The following is a 16,198-nucleotide window of genomic DNA, read 5'->3' on the forward strand; positions in this document are numbered from 1 at the left end:
TTGAACTTGATAATAAAGCCTTCTCTGTTAACATTTTAATAGGAAGCAATACAAATACTGAAAATGGTAATTTCAAACATATGTCTTAAAAGTATTTTTGTGTACTCATAGCAATTAATATTCATATATAATTGGAGATATCGCGGTATTATTGCTGCATATAAAAGAGGGAGAACATGATTTTTAGAGGTGTGTATTTGATTACATGCATACATACATTCTGACAACATGCAATCCTTGAGCAAATGTTTTTCTGTATTGCACTAGACAGGTAAGCTTTTTCCTCAGTGGAGGTCTCTTTAGAGAGAGTCTGACAAAAGAGAGAAAGATTTAAAAGTGTAAATTAACCTTGAACTGGGCCAAGAACCAGCTAAGTAAAACTGACCTGCATCTACAGCAACCTTTATTGTTGGTATTTACAGCCTGATTTAGGGAGCCATTCATTGCGTTATCAGGAGCACACAATGTTTGATGAAGCGACTGAAAAACAGAACCTGCTGACTGTTGTCACTTGTGAACTGATGGATCCATATGTCCCATATGTACTTGTAAACTTTACAAAGAAGTAAAAAGGGGGGAATCTATTCCTAGCAGGCTGGATGAAATGTCAATGTGTGCTGTACGATTCTCTCCCACTGTGGTTTATGAACACAAACAGAGACTTGCAGAGTGCTCAGTCCCAAGTCCCAGTGTGCTCTGGCCCTGCTTTGCTTCAACTGCAGCTTTGGGTTTTGTGGCTGTGTAGTAACTTTCGGCCTTCCAAATTCAGACTGTCCGCTGGCATTATTTGTGAAGTGCATGAATCAGTCAAATATTAATCTCACCTTTGTGCTGACAACGAAATTTACGCCTAAGGAAGCTCAGTGTGTTAGAAGCCGAACCTTGCAAACTTCAGAAGTCTACTCTACTGGTAAGTTTAAAATAAAGCATAAATGCTCATTATTCCCTTGACTATAAACAAAACATTTCTGGTGCTATTATCAGGACTTTTTGACTACCTGGTCTGAAAATCTGCACAGCATTCTCCCAGAACACTCAGTGAAACACACATTTTGAAAGTTTCTTATTACAACATTTTATGGGGAATAGCGTTTAGTTCTTGCTACATGATTTGTCCCAATTTGTCATGACAAGACCTGTAACCCTTTAATAGGTATCTTTGTATGTATTAATTTGTCATAGCATTCCTTGTCAAGGTAAATGGTGGTGGTAACAATCTGAGATTGGTGAAATCCATGTTAAATAAATTCAGATTTTATTAGTTTAAAAACTTTTGGATAATTAATAAATAAACTTGCTCGAAACTGAGTTCTGTTCTGTACTTAGTACAATTGTAGTACAGATACTGAAAATCACTACTCTTTAAACAAAGTTAATTCGTCAGGGTGTTTAACACATAGGTGGAGAGTTGATGTCAAGTTTCACACCATTTGTTGAAAGTACCTAAACTAGAATGTAATGTTTATGACAATGATAAAAAAATCCTGAATGTATTTTGAGAAGGAGGGGTTAAGGAAGAAGTGTTCTTTATATAAATCTCTGCGTGTAACACCTATCATTTAATTTTGTTGCACACTATAAAATAACAAAAATAAGATCTGTAACATGTCTGTCTTCTCACTGGCACTCGAGTTTATCTGTGACAATGAAGCATGGAAGCTAGACGTAGGGTTTTTTCCTGACCTTGAAGGTACTGTTACACTGTGGCTTGCCAGGAAAACACGAGTCTGTCCCTCGTTGACCTTCAGCTATGCTCAGTAAATGTAACCATTTTGTAACCAAATGTTTTCTCATGCTTTTTGCAAATCATTGCAGTTTGGCTTCTCAGTAAAATGTAAGTATTCCTCTATTACTGTCACCTTCCATTGGCTATTATTACCGAAGTTCCAATATAATGGGGTAGTGCAGTTTCCTTGTGGGTTTCTGGAGAAGAAGCTGATGAGGGGCTTTGGTTTTTGTAAATAAATGTATTTACTTCCTCGGAATTGTATCCATAATTTTCTCCGTGTCCTGTTGCTGTACATGATGAAGTTTGAAATGTACCATGTTTTGCTAAAACATGGTGATAATTTAGAAGCACGAATGGAACTTGTCCAGAGGGTCTCACATCCATCACGCGTTCACTTTCAGAGTCATGATCAAGCTTTGCAGTCATTCTCTCATCATTGTCCAGTTCATCTAGATTTGTAGAATGGTGACTAATGTGCCCATACTTGGGTTCTTTCATACAAATCCTTCTTGTTTGCTCATATACTGAGGGCATTGGCAGGAGCTGACTTAACTGTCCTATAGCTTTAGACTGGAAACATTCTGATTTTGGCAGCAAGGAGTTGGCTATTGCGTTTGAAAAAGAACTTTCGTTAATGCTCATTTTTTCTTGCAGGTCTCTGTTAAAAGCTAATTTGTTTTCTTCTTTAATGAGGTGGTGAGGTGGCTGCATCCTGGTGTCTATTTTGCTGGGTTTCATGATGCCAGAATCGTAAATCTCTTCTTTGTATCTGCTGCCTGGCATGGGTGCTGCACAGCTTGTAAAGTTGTCAGATAGAGCTTCTTGGCTGTATCTTCTGTTTGATATGGGCACTTGCAGGAAAGAGAAAACATGTTAATTACTGACAGTGAGCTCATATAATAGTTAGACTCTAACACTTTTTATAACTGAATGGTAATACCCATTTGGTTTGGGCTGGATCCAAGCCCCAAGGAAGATGCCAGAGACTTCCCACTTGCTTCAGTGGCTTTGAGTAAGTCTCCTTAAGACAGTGCTGAAAAGTTGAAAAGAAAACAAACCCAGCACCAAACCCCCAAAACCAACCCATTCAGAAATGCCAATAGTGCTTATCAATTCCAAAAAGGTTTTCCATGTGACATGCCCATTTGTTTATTTGACTAAATAATTATAAATAACTATCATTATTAACATAGTTAAATAAGGGAAATTAAACCAAAGAAGGGTTTGGAAATGTCACCTGCTATCAAAAATCTTGACCTTAAGTAAGCTTTTTTCAGAGATTTATCAAATGATTTACCAAAAGATGGGTAGCATTAATTACATGTCAATGGTGGTTAGTGTAAAACTGAATTTATTCTTCCTGTCACTTTGGAAGTGTATCGGATTCTTTCCTTGTAAGGAAAGAAGAGAGTGCGCAGTGTTAAGTGCTGCTGTGTCAGTATCTAATTCGTGACGTGTATATGTGATGTATCCAATATCTAGAGTGTGTCATGTTAAAAAGCCTTTCCTTTTTCTCTTTGAAAAACTATCATCAGACAAGAAAATCACCTATTGAAAAGCAACACAAATACTTCTTGAGTAATGCTGTATCTCTCCTTTTAAGGAACTATCATGCAATAAAGCTATATGTATAATATAATTCTAATTTACAACATACACTGAGAATGTCTGTGTGAATGTGGAGTGCTGAGCTGGGTATGCATGGAAAATCAGAAGCTAGATTCTTAAATTTTCAAGTGAGTGTGAATCTAGGATTTCTATTCAGGCTTGTTCTCTAAAATCTATTGAGTAATCTTAGTTTTCTCTTATGCTTCTGCATGGTAGCTGAACTCTTGAAACAATTTGAATTATTTTTATCATTTTCAGCTTGGTTTACCCAGCTTTTCCATTTTGTACACTCCTATCTGCAAATGGCAAGGGAGAAAGCCACTGGTTTACTCCTGTACAATATGGCTAAAGTTAGGTGAGCAGTATTTTTTGTGCACTGTCTTGTATGAACAGTTTGGCAGTTATACTGCTCCTGCAAGGCATATTTGAAAGTTTTATGTTAAAGGTTAAATGAGGCACTTACTTAGCAAATTTCTCACATTAAACCTAAACTCTGTTCTGTGCTATGCTCGCTGAAATCCCTGGACACCAAAGTGCCTTTTGTAAAAGGCATTTTCTGTTTTTCTAAAAAATTTATTCAACATCTGAAAAGTTTTGTAGGTGCCCTGTAGTGGTTGCTGATATAACTGTAGCTGCTAATAATTAAATATTCCCTGTGCTATACGAGACTGGCGAAGCCTTCGTGTATAACAGAGGAAGCAGAAATAGCTCAATTGTACCATTTTTATATGCAAAGCTTCATCAATTTCAGAGGGAGTCACACCACATAATTAACACCAGAATTTAAACAGGAATCTGGATCCAATTTCTTCTTGATCAACCCACCACCCTCCTAGAAACAACAACCCTTCAAGTTATTCTTTTTAATTTCCATGTATGCGTTTTGTACCAATAAGTACATGCAGTCCTAAGTAAACTGAATTCTCATCAGCTGTTGAAAAATGGCCTCCATAGATCACAAATCAAAACAGGGGTTCAGCCGCATACTTGAGTGTAGCTTGGAAATTTTACCAGTGTAATTACATTGCTATAATTTTAACTCTGTATTTGGCATTTTTACTGTGAAATAAGTATGCATGCTGAGAGCTACTGCCATATAACTATTATGGCTTAACTAATCTGGTATACTGATCTTAGTGTTTTTCCCTGTTGAGACATCCACAGGAGTGATGGGTTTGTTCTCTTACTGCAGCACGGAGTGTTGTTGCTTTATGGCCCTTCTCCAATCTCTGAACAAAAGATTCTGCTTTTCCATTTTTAGAGCCCAGACTTGTAAGAAGCTGCAGTATCACAGCAACCAGTTGGCCCCTGTCCTGTTATCTTCATTTTTACATTCTCAAATTCTGCTGGGCTGCTGTCTGCCTTCTTGGTACCAAGAAGTAATTTGCACACTTGGGAGATTTACAGGATACTATCTATTTCGTTCTATCCTGTTTCTCAAAACTGGTTTTCATCTCTTCTGTTGAGGAAGAAGGTAAGCATCTGGTTAATTGTTTGCAGGCTTCCATTAAGGTTGTCAGCACATTTGTGGAGTTAGACCAGACAGATAACCAAGTTGTGTCTGCAGTGCAACAGAGCATAGTCATTTCTGTCCACTCACATTCAGAACAGTTGCTGGAGCTAGACTTAAATCTGCCTGTGTCTTTCTTTGCAGACAAAAACCCAAGGATGCCCTGTAACAGACTCCTGCTGCTGAGCTTTTCATACAGAAATTGCTAGAAAGCTGACCAGCTCTTTGTATTGCTGTAGAAAGGCAGCACTCCAGGATTGCTTCCATCCGTCTGGTACATGGGCAGTTGCCAGAGTACCTGCCTCAGCAGGTGCATGGGGATCCCATGCATTCTGCACTTCTCCAGTACTGGAAATGCTTTACGATCCTTGAAGTCAATGCATTAATTTGGGTTGCTTTCTGGACCACTCTTCTTCCAGAGCAGCTCAGCCACACCAAGTAAGGTAGATACACTGCACATTTCTAGAAGGCCTTTTATACTAATTTACACTTCATTCAGAGCAGCCTGCAACTGCAACAGCAACCACAAATTGAGTCCTTCAGGCATCATGACTTCATTAATTCTTGCCAAGTAGCTTTGCTTTCCTGCTTGGCATGCAAAGTACAGCTTGGGCAAGTTGAGGGAAAACCTGGAGATAAGAGCCCCATCACCTGTCAGCCTGCTTAGATTTCAGCATCCAACCAAGTGGGAACAGGAAAGCTACTCTAGCAGGTATTGGTCTTTGTCTAAAACATGTCTATTCATAGTTACAGTATACTAGGGTGAGCTTTCCTCTGCCAAACATAGTGTGCAGTGAGGAGCATTCCCTCCTCACTTTTAAACAGTGCAGTCAAAGATCAGATGATGCTCAATGGGAAGAGATGTTTGCAGAAAAAGTATTTCATTCACAGACATGCCTCTCTGCACCAAGACACTAATAGGCAGAGCTGCTCCTTGTTCTCTTATTGGATGTAATTTCAGTACAAATGAAAGAAAAGCATCTTGGAACCAAGTTAAAGCAAAGGAAGACTGGTCCTCAGCACTGATTGTTATGTGAAATGTGTGCAGTCCTTATCAGCAGAGTTTTGCATCCTGGCTGTGAAAACCATTGTCTGTTTTTAGGATACAGCTGAAGCCCTCTTCATGCATGTTTTGTCTTGCATATTTTTTTCTTGGGCTTTATCATCTACGCTTATTGCAGAAGAGTTAATCTGACAATTACTGTATGTTTTGAAAAGACAATATGCCAACACTTGAATGCTGACATGTAGCCTATATTTCTTAATTCTTTGTACAAGAGTGACTAGCGAAGAGGGAGCAATTACCCAGTCGCTCTGAGTTTTGCTGAAGACCAACGAGCGGAACAGCTGTACTGCTCAGGTCATGCACTCCTGTGTCACAAAGGCATGTAGATATTCCTCTGTGTCAAACAAGGTAAAGATACAACAGGTCTCAATACTGTCCATGCCCATGAATAACACTTTCTTTAGATTAGCTCAATATCTGTGCTTTGTGCTGGTCTGAATTCTAATTTAAAATCAGGTGAGGCGTGAGCTGGTGTTGCAATTATTACGTTCCCCATTATTGTCCCTCCAAAAACAATGGTAAGGCAACATGATCTTCAAGACCTCTTTGTCTCTAGCAGAGTGTTCTTTTCAAAGAAGATGTCATGTATTTCTTCTGGTAGTCACTAGCTGAACCTGTGGACTTGGTCTGGGGGAGGAAAATAGACCAGGGCTTTTTCACAGATTTTCTTAGTATTCTTCATAATTTCCTGAGCTTTGGCGTGATTAGCAGCACCAAGCTTCACACAGATAGTACAGACTGGCCCACAGCATAACTTGATGAGAAGTGGGTACTGTAGTAATGTATCCATCAATTGTACAAAGGAAACTTCCCCGGCTAAGAATATGGTTGCCTTCTCTGAAGTGTGTTTCTTTTCTGATGACTAGGCCAGCTGGAAAGAAGTGGAAGAAGCTTCAAAACCAGATTCCGAGGCAGCAGCATCTGATTTGCAGGCAATTTTATCTGCTACGTGCTTTTCCAGAGCTTTGACGGCTTGGCATGATCATCTTAAAATCTCTGATCTCTCCAAAAGAAGCTATTTTCCATAGAGAAAAATGTCTCTGGCCTACGGCATTTTTGGCAGATGCTTCTATGCATGTGATGTGGAATAGCCCTTACATCCAACCCGGTTGCCAGATGTCATACTTGGCATTGCCTTTGGATTGAAGATAATGACGCTAAGCAGATCCACTCTGCTTTGAAGCTTACTGGCTGTCAGTTTTTCAGTGAACCACTGGAAAAAGCAGCAGTTGACAATGTTAGGAAGATCAGATGCCCCTTTCAATTCAAAGCAAAAAGTCACTTCCAAAGGTTTGGATTTCTCCCTGACACCAGCCTCAGCAGAAGTTCAACAGGGTTAGTTCTACCTCAGAAGGAAACAAACTCTGGAACAATTAGGTATAAATCCTCTTTGCAGTGGAAGTTCCATTTTAATTTCCCTTCTTGTAACATTGTGTGAACTCAAGCAACGACCTCTGACCAGGCTTGTGTTTGACCATATTCATTTTTCCTTCCAAAACAGTACATTTTAAGTGCGTTTATAGAGAATTAATTGTACCAAGTCATTTTTCATCAAATGTCCAATAGGTAAAGACCTATTAAAACATTTCATTTTAATGATCTCATGATCATTATAAAATCATAAAAGGATCCATTACATTTGTACTGTAAAGAGAACCCACATATTACAACCTAAGCAACGAAATCTATGTAGAAGTAGAACCAGAGGTAAGAACTACTGGCATCACAGCTCTATTTTCCTGTTCATGAGGAAATTGAAAAATATTAGTTGCTTGCAGGTTTTTGTTAGGATTTTTTTTTTACCCTAACATATTTAACAGTGTTCCTGTGGAATCCTTCTGGCTTTATGTTTACTAGGAGTTATCTGCCCATACCAACCAACCAACAGTAAACTGCATGTCTGCTGCTAAGCTCACTGGGGTTTTCTGGCAAGTATTATGGCCACAATCAATTTCACAGACTGTTCTCTGAACAGGCTGTTCTTTCCACATCCATTCTCAGTGTATCTGATGGCACCCTCTGACCAGCTAGGGGTGGATCTACTTTCTTGGTCAGTCTCATGGCATATGTTAGTCTAGAAGCAGAGAAGAAAAGCTGGGCTGATTTCTGTACACCTAGGATAGCTTTGCTCCTGCAGGCTTTCTGGGGAGCTGCAGGATTTACTGCAGTCTTTATACATTTTCTCAAAAGATACAGCCTTTTCTTCTTTTCCACAAAGATACAGCATCTTTAGAACGGACAAAACCATTTCTTATTTTTGGACTAAAGCTACTCCTTTTCACACCCAGTCCACAACAGCGACAGAAGAAAGCCAGCACATCAGAGGACCATAAGCTCAAGGAAAGCACTTAACCTGCCCTAGGCTGTAAGAAGAGCTTCAGTCTTGCTCATTTTAAACCTAAACACAGAACAGTAAAATAGAACGCTACAGCCAGTGAGGTGAGGTCAATCAGCCAGGTGAGGCTGAATGGTCCTGTGAAGGACAAAGCCCTGGGCAGAAGTTATTTGCTCCTCTGTGGGAGACACATTCAATGTCTGATACCATTTTCTGTCTGATGTAGCAAGCTCAGCTTTTAACATGGGCAGATATCACCTTCAGGTCCAGGATGTCATGTCTCTAAGTGAATAAATGCTTGTTTCTGGTGTGTTTCTGGTGCTCAGGAATCTTGAGCCTGTCTTTTCTATCATTTTTATTTTAAATTTCCACTACTACTTCCATCCCATCCTCAATGAGGCTAGGAGTGTTTCCATCAAACTTTGCAACAATATGTCAACCACTTAGTCCTCATCGATGATTTTTTAACTAATCAAAATGGTGTATGCAGATAGATTTAAGGTATATGAGATCTAAAGATTAGAGTGTATCTTAAGCTTGCTTATGTTAAGTTGGCTTTGCAAGGTTATTTCTTACAGGTTGTCATCTCAGAGAAGCCAGTGTCTTTAGTGCTTCCTTCAAAGTATTTGAGCTGACCATCTGCATGAGTGAAAATGCAGTTGGATGGGGAGGAACACTGAAGACATTTTTGAATAAAGCAGAAGACAGTGCATTTTACTTATTCACTGGAGTAACTATAAGGTAAAGACAGACAAAATGGCTTCATACTCAGAAAGGACAGCCTTCAGTTTTTATAGTAATCACATTTATTTTAAAGTCTGTATAGGATCTGAAGTATATTTGTTTCTTTCTGACTTCAGATGGCTTACTGGAGCAATTGCACTGAATAACTGACTGATAGTGCAAACACAAAGATAAACTGTGCTGATATTAAAGGAGGTGTTATTTCTGCCCTATTCTAAAAGTGATTCTGGTGATTACATTTTTGCAACTGATGCCTTGATAATATTCCTAATCAAGTGCTGATGGCAATTGGAAGAGGGATATAAATACTATAAACATAGTGGTTGTAACACTTTGCTGTTTCTGATTTTCCATATTTCCTAAACACTTTGTAATTCTTGTTTCCAAACTACAATTACAGATCTTCCCCAGACACCCACAGCTTTTCTTTTTTTATTTTCTTTTTTTAAAGTGACACCCACCTTCATAACTCTGTGCAAGGTTATGTCGGATGATGTTCACTGGCTGATCAGGAAGATTTTTGGATGGTGACTGGCTGTTGGGTACCAAGGAGTTGGCATAATGCCACTGGCATTCTCCATTTGTCTGCAGCGTACTCAAGAAAAATCGAGCCACTTCACAAGGTGCTCCTTGAGACTGCCCAAACTTTGAAGGCAGCATTTGCTTTTTGCTACTGAAGACATGAGAATCTACAGGGAAGTGTCCATAATGGTAAGAGAAAGGCAAGCTATATGACGGGGCATATAAAAGTTCACTGTTTTCTGAATGGAAGTTTTGTTCTTGAATGGTGGCAGCATTCACTGCAGGGCTGGATCGCCAGTTTCCCACCTGGCTGCATTCCAGTTTGTCTGTTTGGAATGAGCTGTATTGCTGGGGGAAGAAATACAAAAAGGAGGGGAAGAGAGTTAAATGACTAGCTTTAATATGAAACTGCATAACATATCATACAGGCAGCCAGAGCTGGGCCTCCTTGAGCTCCCATCTCACTGGCTAAAGGGACTGGCTTACCAGTGCATTTGAAGATCTTTGTCATCATGATAACTACTTGCACTTAACATAAGAACAAAAAAAAAAAAAAAAAAACCAAACTATTTTTTCATCCTAATTTTAAGGGTTTATTTGATAGTTTTGTCAGTTGCATTTAGCTATGAAGTGCAGGCATTTGTAAATGTTAGTGGGTAGAAGTTTGTCACAAAACACAGGAAATCTCTGATTTATGGAGTAGCAGACCACGAATATGATTTTGCATATGTTGGCATGACAAGATTTAGAATGATAGGAACACAAACCCTGTCCTTCAGATCAGCTTCTATCACAGTAGTTTTCCCACTCTCTTCCACCCTCCTCTCCAGGCTTCAAATGCTTTTTGGGCTCTCGCTGTTTTGAATGCAGTATATGTACTAGCTGCACTCACTGCTAGTTTAAGGTAATAGTAGCCCCTTCTGTCAACGTTCATTGCAAAGTCTCAGAATACCTCATGGTGGGTGTCAGTCTCATTTTATGGACAATCTCCACCGTTTCCTTTCATGTCTGGTTCTAGCTCATCCATAGACAGAGAGATATCCCAAATCCCACTCAATGCTCTGTTTGCTAGGATTCATTCTTAACACGTTCTCCAGCATAAGGAAACTGCCAGTACCTATGTGACACTAAGAACTTTGCATATCAACAGTGAATGAGATGCATTCTACAGCAGCAGTTTCACAACACAGCTATTCTTAGTATATGTTTTTCTTCTTTTTACCAAGAAAGCACATTGGTTTTGAAGTACTTTACATACTCTATATCCAAAAGTTTTTGTTTGTATCACTTGCCAGCATTGGTTTGTACTACATGTGCTGTCCACCCCAAGAACAAAAGAGTCTAATTGCATTACAGCCTACAAGGGAGTTCTTGCGGCAGAGCATACTATAGTCAGTTCATACAGTAAGTTCAGTTCTGGATGATGTCTATCCTCCCTCAAGCACTCTACAACAAGAATTGGTAAGAAATATTGCTGAAAAGTTACCTGTTGTGGGTAAGGCGTTGTTCTGAGTTTTGCTTTCATTTTATTACTTTTGGGTTTCACTATTTTCCTTGTTTCCTGCGAGGTAGATACTGAGTTTCTGCATGAAAACTGTGATTTAGAAATGGTAGCCTGGTCCAGTGACAACTGAAGTTCCTTAAACTCAATATCTCTGTAAAAGAACAGTCGAATAAATTACGTACTCAAACATAGCACAATTCCAAAATAACTCCTTTGAAAATACATGTTAGATTTCACAGCATTTTCATTTTGATTCTTCAAAGATTTTCACTGAGTCTGCAGTGCGAGCTTGGGGATGCCAGCAGGCAGTGGATCTTATGGTCTGAGGCCATCTCCACACAAGTCTATCAGAAACGTTCCACTGGGAGCCACATTAACATCTTTGTACTAAATGTCTCCACTCTCTGAATCTAAGCTATGCCAACTTCTCAGCTATTGGTGGCACCCTGCAGTTTGAAATCACAGCCATGTCAGCTAATGGAGAGACACAGATCAATTCATCTGTCTACTACATAATCAGGAATTGGTCTCTGCTCTGGCTCTTACAATTATCCCCGAGAAAATGAAAAGGAGCCATGCTCCTCTCCTGTCAGCACAATGTGCTTGTAACTAGATCACATGAGGTACAATGTCATTTTTCTGATAGTTTCTAGACCTTCATTTCTGCTCTGTTCTGTTCATTTTTTTTCTGCCCCACAGACAGGGCAGATTTTTTGTACAAAAGGGGCTAAAAAATCAAGAACAGACTGTGGATAGTATTTTGGAAATTTTATTTGATACAGTTCTGCTGTTTAAATGGTCTTCCCTGGTTTTGTCAATAGCAACAGTGGAGCGTATTTTTGAAAGGATAACTAGTAAAACTCCCTACTTCTCTCTTAATTTCTATCTAGAACTCATTTCCATCAATTTTTAATGGGGGAATAACTTGGAAGTAAATTCAACTCAAGAATACGCCGTTCTATCCCTTGTACTGTGTCCTCCTTTTTAGTCAAATCACTTGCCTCAGCTCTTGGGACTCAAGCCCGTTGCAGGGCTCTGTCTTTCCCTCATGTTGCTGGCTCTCACATCTGTACAGATATGAGGGCAGCATTTGCCAGTGTGTCTAGGGCTGAGTTTAAGGAAACACCCTATGGGTTCTCAACTTATACACATTGACTCCCCAAAGTCAGGTTATCAGAGACAACATTGCAGTATGCAAACACACATGACCCTACCACATATATCATGCAAACGTATCTTACTTTCAGTCCAGATAAGAAATTAACCAGTCTAGTAAAAAGAAGAGTGTACAGCTCTCTGCTTTTTTACACTATTCAACACAAGGGGTGCCCACTAGCCCTGTTTTTCTTCCCCCTCCCAAAGTAGTCTTTTCAGTCACAGCCTGTTTCACTATTACTCATCTCTCTCATTCCGTATAGAATTCTGTCTCTCACAGGTTTATATCAGGATAGGAATTTTGTAACACCTTCATGACTTGAGCTAGAATTCATAAACTGCAGGTCCAAAGAGCTGTACTTTCACAAGCTCAGTGGGAGCTACTCGCCACTGTGTGTAGTTTTACACTCAGTATCTGTGAAACCCAAGGCAAGTGAGGGAATCCTCAGTGATTCAAATGTCCCTTCCTAACCTATCTCTGTCTCCCAGACTTGACGTTGTAATCTCTGCTGCGTAGCAGTAGCTGTCACTGTGTCTGGACAGCCTCAGAGCAGCTCTGACACCAATTACAGAACTGGGGCCCAGATCTAATGCAAACAGCTACAAGTAGGATTACATTCAAGCATATGGTGTATGAGATAATCATCAGGAATACTAGCTCTTTTTAGCTCAATGTAACTAAAAGAGGGAAGATATGAGAAGAAGAAAGTGGCTCTAATATGCAAGCACAGAATGATACACAAGTAAAGCAAACTTAAAGGATTTAATTAGTAATGAATCAATTACAGGTAACACACAAAATGAATCAATTACTGATAACACACAAAATTAATCTATTACTGATAGCATGTAATGGTACAAAGTATTTTGACTTACGTAAGGACATAATTGACACTCACTATGCAGTGAGGCCGTGATGAACGGCTGTTATGCACGATAGTAGCATAGCTCTGTACCCAAACCCAGCCTCCATGCTTGGACAGTAGTCGATAGTACTTGGTTGTGACTTGGCCTTTCACCAACACTGTGAGTACAACACAAAAAAGCATTTCTTATTGCTTTGCTTTGTGACCACTTCCTGGAGAGATTTATCTGCAAGGAAGGGACTTTTGTCTCTCATTTCCCTCCCTTAAATCTCCTTGTTCTCCCACCAAACTTTAAATAACACCCTTGCAAAGACACCAGTCCTGCCCCTTTCACAAGGTAACGTTATTTTTCACTAATAGTATGCCTTAAACTATAAAGGTTTGTCTTCCTTCTTTTCACGGCCACCCTGCTCCTTTACGCTTAGACTGCAAAAACACTTACTGTTTCTAGTTTTCTAACTGAAAAAGAAAAGTTTAAGGCAGCAAAAGTATTTTGAAGGAGATACACCAATCTTGAATTTTTCCACTGTGTTTGGAAGTGCTTTTGTCATTCATAGGTTGATGGACTGTGTATTTTGCAATGTATTTTATGATATGATGCTTTTTCCTCCGTAAGCTCTACATTTCGAAGTTTGATTTTAAATGGTAAATTTATAATGGTGTTTGGTTCTTCAGCACACAAATAAAGATAAGGACAGAGGGGCGAGTACTTATCTGATAGATTTCACTAAATATATAATCCTCTATACTCAGATTTGGGTTCACTCTGAACAAAGATGTTTTGGCATAAGGCTATGGTATAATAAGGGTTGTGTAGCATGTCTAAATATTTAATCTAGCCACAGATATTTCTGGTTCAGTGCCAGGCATTTATCTGATGATTCACTAACAGCTAATGCCCAGCCTTCAAAGGTGGTTCTTCTCTTGTGTGCCCCTGGAACATTCCTCTTACTCTTCCATACAATCAGTTATTTATTTTAAATTAGGAAATAAGGGACTGATCTTGCTACATAAACTATATTCAAAACCGGTGATCAACAGCAGCAATTTCTTTATACAAAACAATTAAGATATAGAAGTAATTAATTTGCAAATGTAGGGCTTGCAAATGTAGGGCTTTTATTAGACTGAACTTACTAGCAAAGGTCTCTGTAATTTTGTTCTCTAATAGTACATAGAATTATAGAATCATAGAATCATAGAATAGTTAGGGTTGGAAAGGACTTTAAGATCATCAAGTTCCAACCCCCCTGCCATGGGCAGGGACACCTCACACTAAACCATGTCACCCAAGGCTTCATCCAAATGCTTGGTGCAGAAGCAGATACAAACTAAGGAAAATGAGCAACAGCTTTTGCTTTAAGCCAACTCTAGTAGAGCAAATGACCACTTGAAATGAAACAATATAGCCTTTATAAATAGTACTCATAGGAGAGTTTTCTGACAAAGAGGACATTGAATATTAAATTGAGAATTAAAAGGTGCATAATTTTTGGTATTTGTCTACTGTTTGGTAATTAACTATGTGGCTATTGGTCATCACTGGGGTTGACTTTTTTTGTGTTCAGCTCTTACTTTGGAGAGTAGGGAGTTGTAATTTCAAAAATAATCAGAGAGTGCAGTAACAGTAAAATATAGACAGCAGTAATGTGAATAATGTGAATAGACCAATGCTTACATTTTGGCCTAGATCATCTAACAGATACTTTTTTTTTAATGCGGTCTAGGATTTTCAGAACTGTCTTCATGCTAGTTTAATGGTCAGGTTTCCCTTGAATTCAAAATGCCTTGCTACTCAGTCTTCCAAAATGTAAATTAACGTTGTAATGGATCTCTAGCTATAACAAAGTTCTTCCATGTGCTTTGGGATTAGTTTTGACTTTCTCACACTGATTTTTTTTAAATCCCTGTTTCAGCTCTCCAGTTAAGACAGTATTTTAAAAGATGTGAAAACCACAGAGAACTACAGTGTTCAGCTTTCCTTCCTAATTATATGGATAAACCAATATTTCTCGTGGGACAGGGGAGGACTCCATGTCTCCTGCATTTTTAGCAATCTGAGGAAAGTCTGACCTTGGCTAGAGGACAGTAGCTGTGCTTCTGATACAGTAAATGAGGTCAATTTCCCTTTGGCTCTGTGTTAAATTACCATGTTTGATGCTGATTGGGAAACCTCAGAAGTGGGAGTGAGGTAAATTCACTACCAAGACGATCTGTGCAGGCTAAGACTTCTTGGTGGCCTCCACTGCAATCAAATGAGGAGGATTCAGTGGCTTTAGCCTTGGCTTTTAGATGTGCCATTTGTAACTGGGTGTTCCGCTGCTGTGGTTCCCTCCTGGTTTAGCAGGCAAACTGAAAAAGACGCTGGGCTGGTTGGGCTGGTCCGTCTGATTTGTCATAGATGGCTATTTTAAAATGTTCCATCAGGCTTACAGACATGTGGCTGGGAGTTCTGCATTTAAGGATGCAACTAAGAGAAATGGACTTCTTGGTTCCAACCTCGCAGCAGTTACTAGTTTAGCTTCCCTGGCACACACAGTCTGGCATGTCATCGGCACAGACCTCAAGCAACATGGTCAGTGGATGGTGCCGTAGAATCTTCTAAGGCAGAATCTTCTACAGTTCTGCCCTCTTAAAAACCTGTGGAGCTCTGTCAGAAAGGCTGATTGCTGGGGAAGTAAAAGTAAACTTAATGCCACAGCCAGAGTGTAAACTGTGTTCTGCTATAAGATAGGTTCTAGAAATACATAGGTTGACTTCCAGGAAGCAGCAAAACTGTGTGATGATGACATCAGCTGGGGCTGTGGCTGAAGCTGGGACTAGGGACTGGGCTTGGGCTTGCCTTGCCAAGGCACTGAGATGTGACTCTTGTGAAAGTTTTTGTGGGAAAAGCAATGATGTTATAACACGTGGGATTCACAAAATCATCCGCGCAGAAAGATAATGGTACAAATGAAGTGACTTCTCCCAGGCCAGAATAATATTTTGTCTATACTGGAACAGAGGGGTATTTTGTCCGTACTGGAACAGATTTTCTATCCTGTCTTTTAGGATGCAATACCCTTAGGCAGGGACTCATTATTTGTGTAGACACATTTCCCCAGTTGCAGAGCAAACACTGTGTATATTGATGGTGCTATAGAAATAAATAGCACTAGT

General features: G+C 39.5%; 1 protein-coding gene across 2 annotated transcripts in view; it reads right to left on the reverse strand.

Moving 5' to 3' along the window:
• Nucleotides 1–1,508: 1,508 nt before the first annotated feature.
• Nucleotides 1,509–16,198, reverse strand: part of SIM2 (SIM bHLH transcription factor 2) — a 57,900-nt gene continuing 43,210 nt past the window's right edge. For both annotated transcript variants that reach the window (XM_061453583.1, XM_061453582.1), the window contains 4 exons: nucleotides 13,050–13,197; nucleotides 11,001–11,169; nucleotides 9,454–9,862; nucleotides 1,509–2,580 (listed from right to left, as the gene is read on the reverse strand). In XM_061453583.1, the coding sequence (XP_061309567.1) occupies nucleotides 1,856–2,580; nucleotides 9,454–9,862; nucleotides 11,001–11,169; nucleotides 13,050–13,197 (1,451 nt within the window). In that variant the 3' untranslated portion in view covers nucleotides 1,509–1,855. The remainder of the gene's footprint in view (nucleotides 2,581–9,453; nucleotides 9,863–11,000; nucleotides 11,170–13,049; nucleotides 13,198–16,198) is intronic.

The sequence above is a fragment of the Pezoporus flaviventris genome, unplaced genomic scaffold (assembly GCF_033815535.1).
Source record: "Pezoporus flaviventris isolate CSIRO_AGI_PZ_B2104156 unplaced genomic scaffold, CSIRO_AGI_Pfla_v1 ptg000015l, whole genome shotgun sequence".
NCBI classification, from domain to species: Eukaryota; Metazoa; Chordata; class Aves; order Psittaciformes; family Psittacidae; genus Pezoporus; species Pezoporus flaviventris.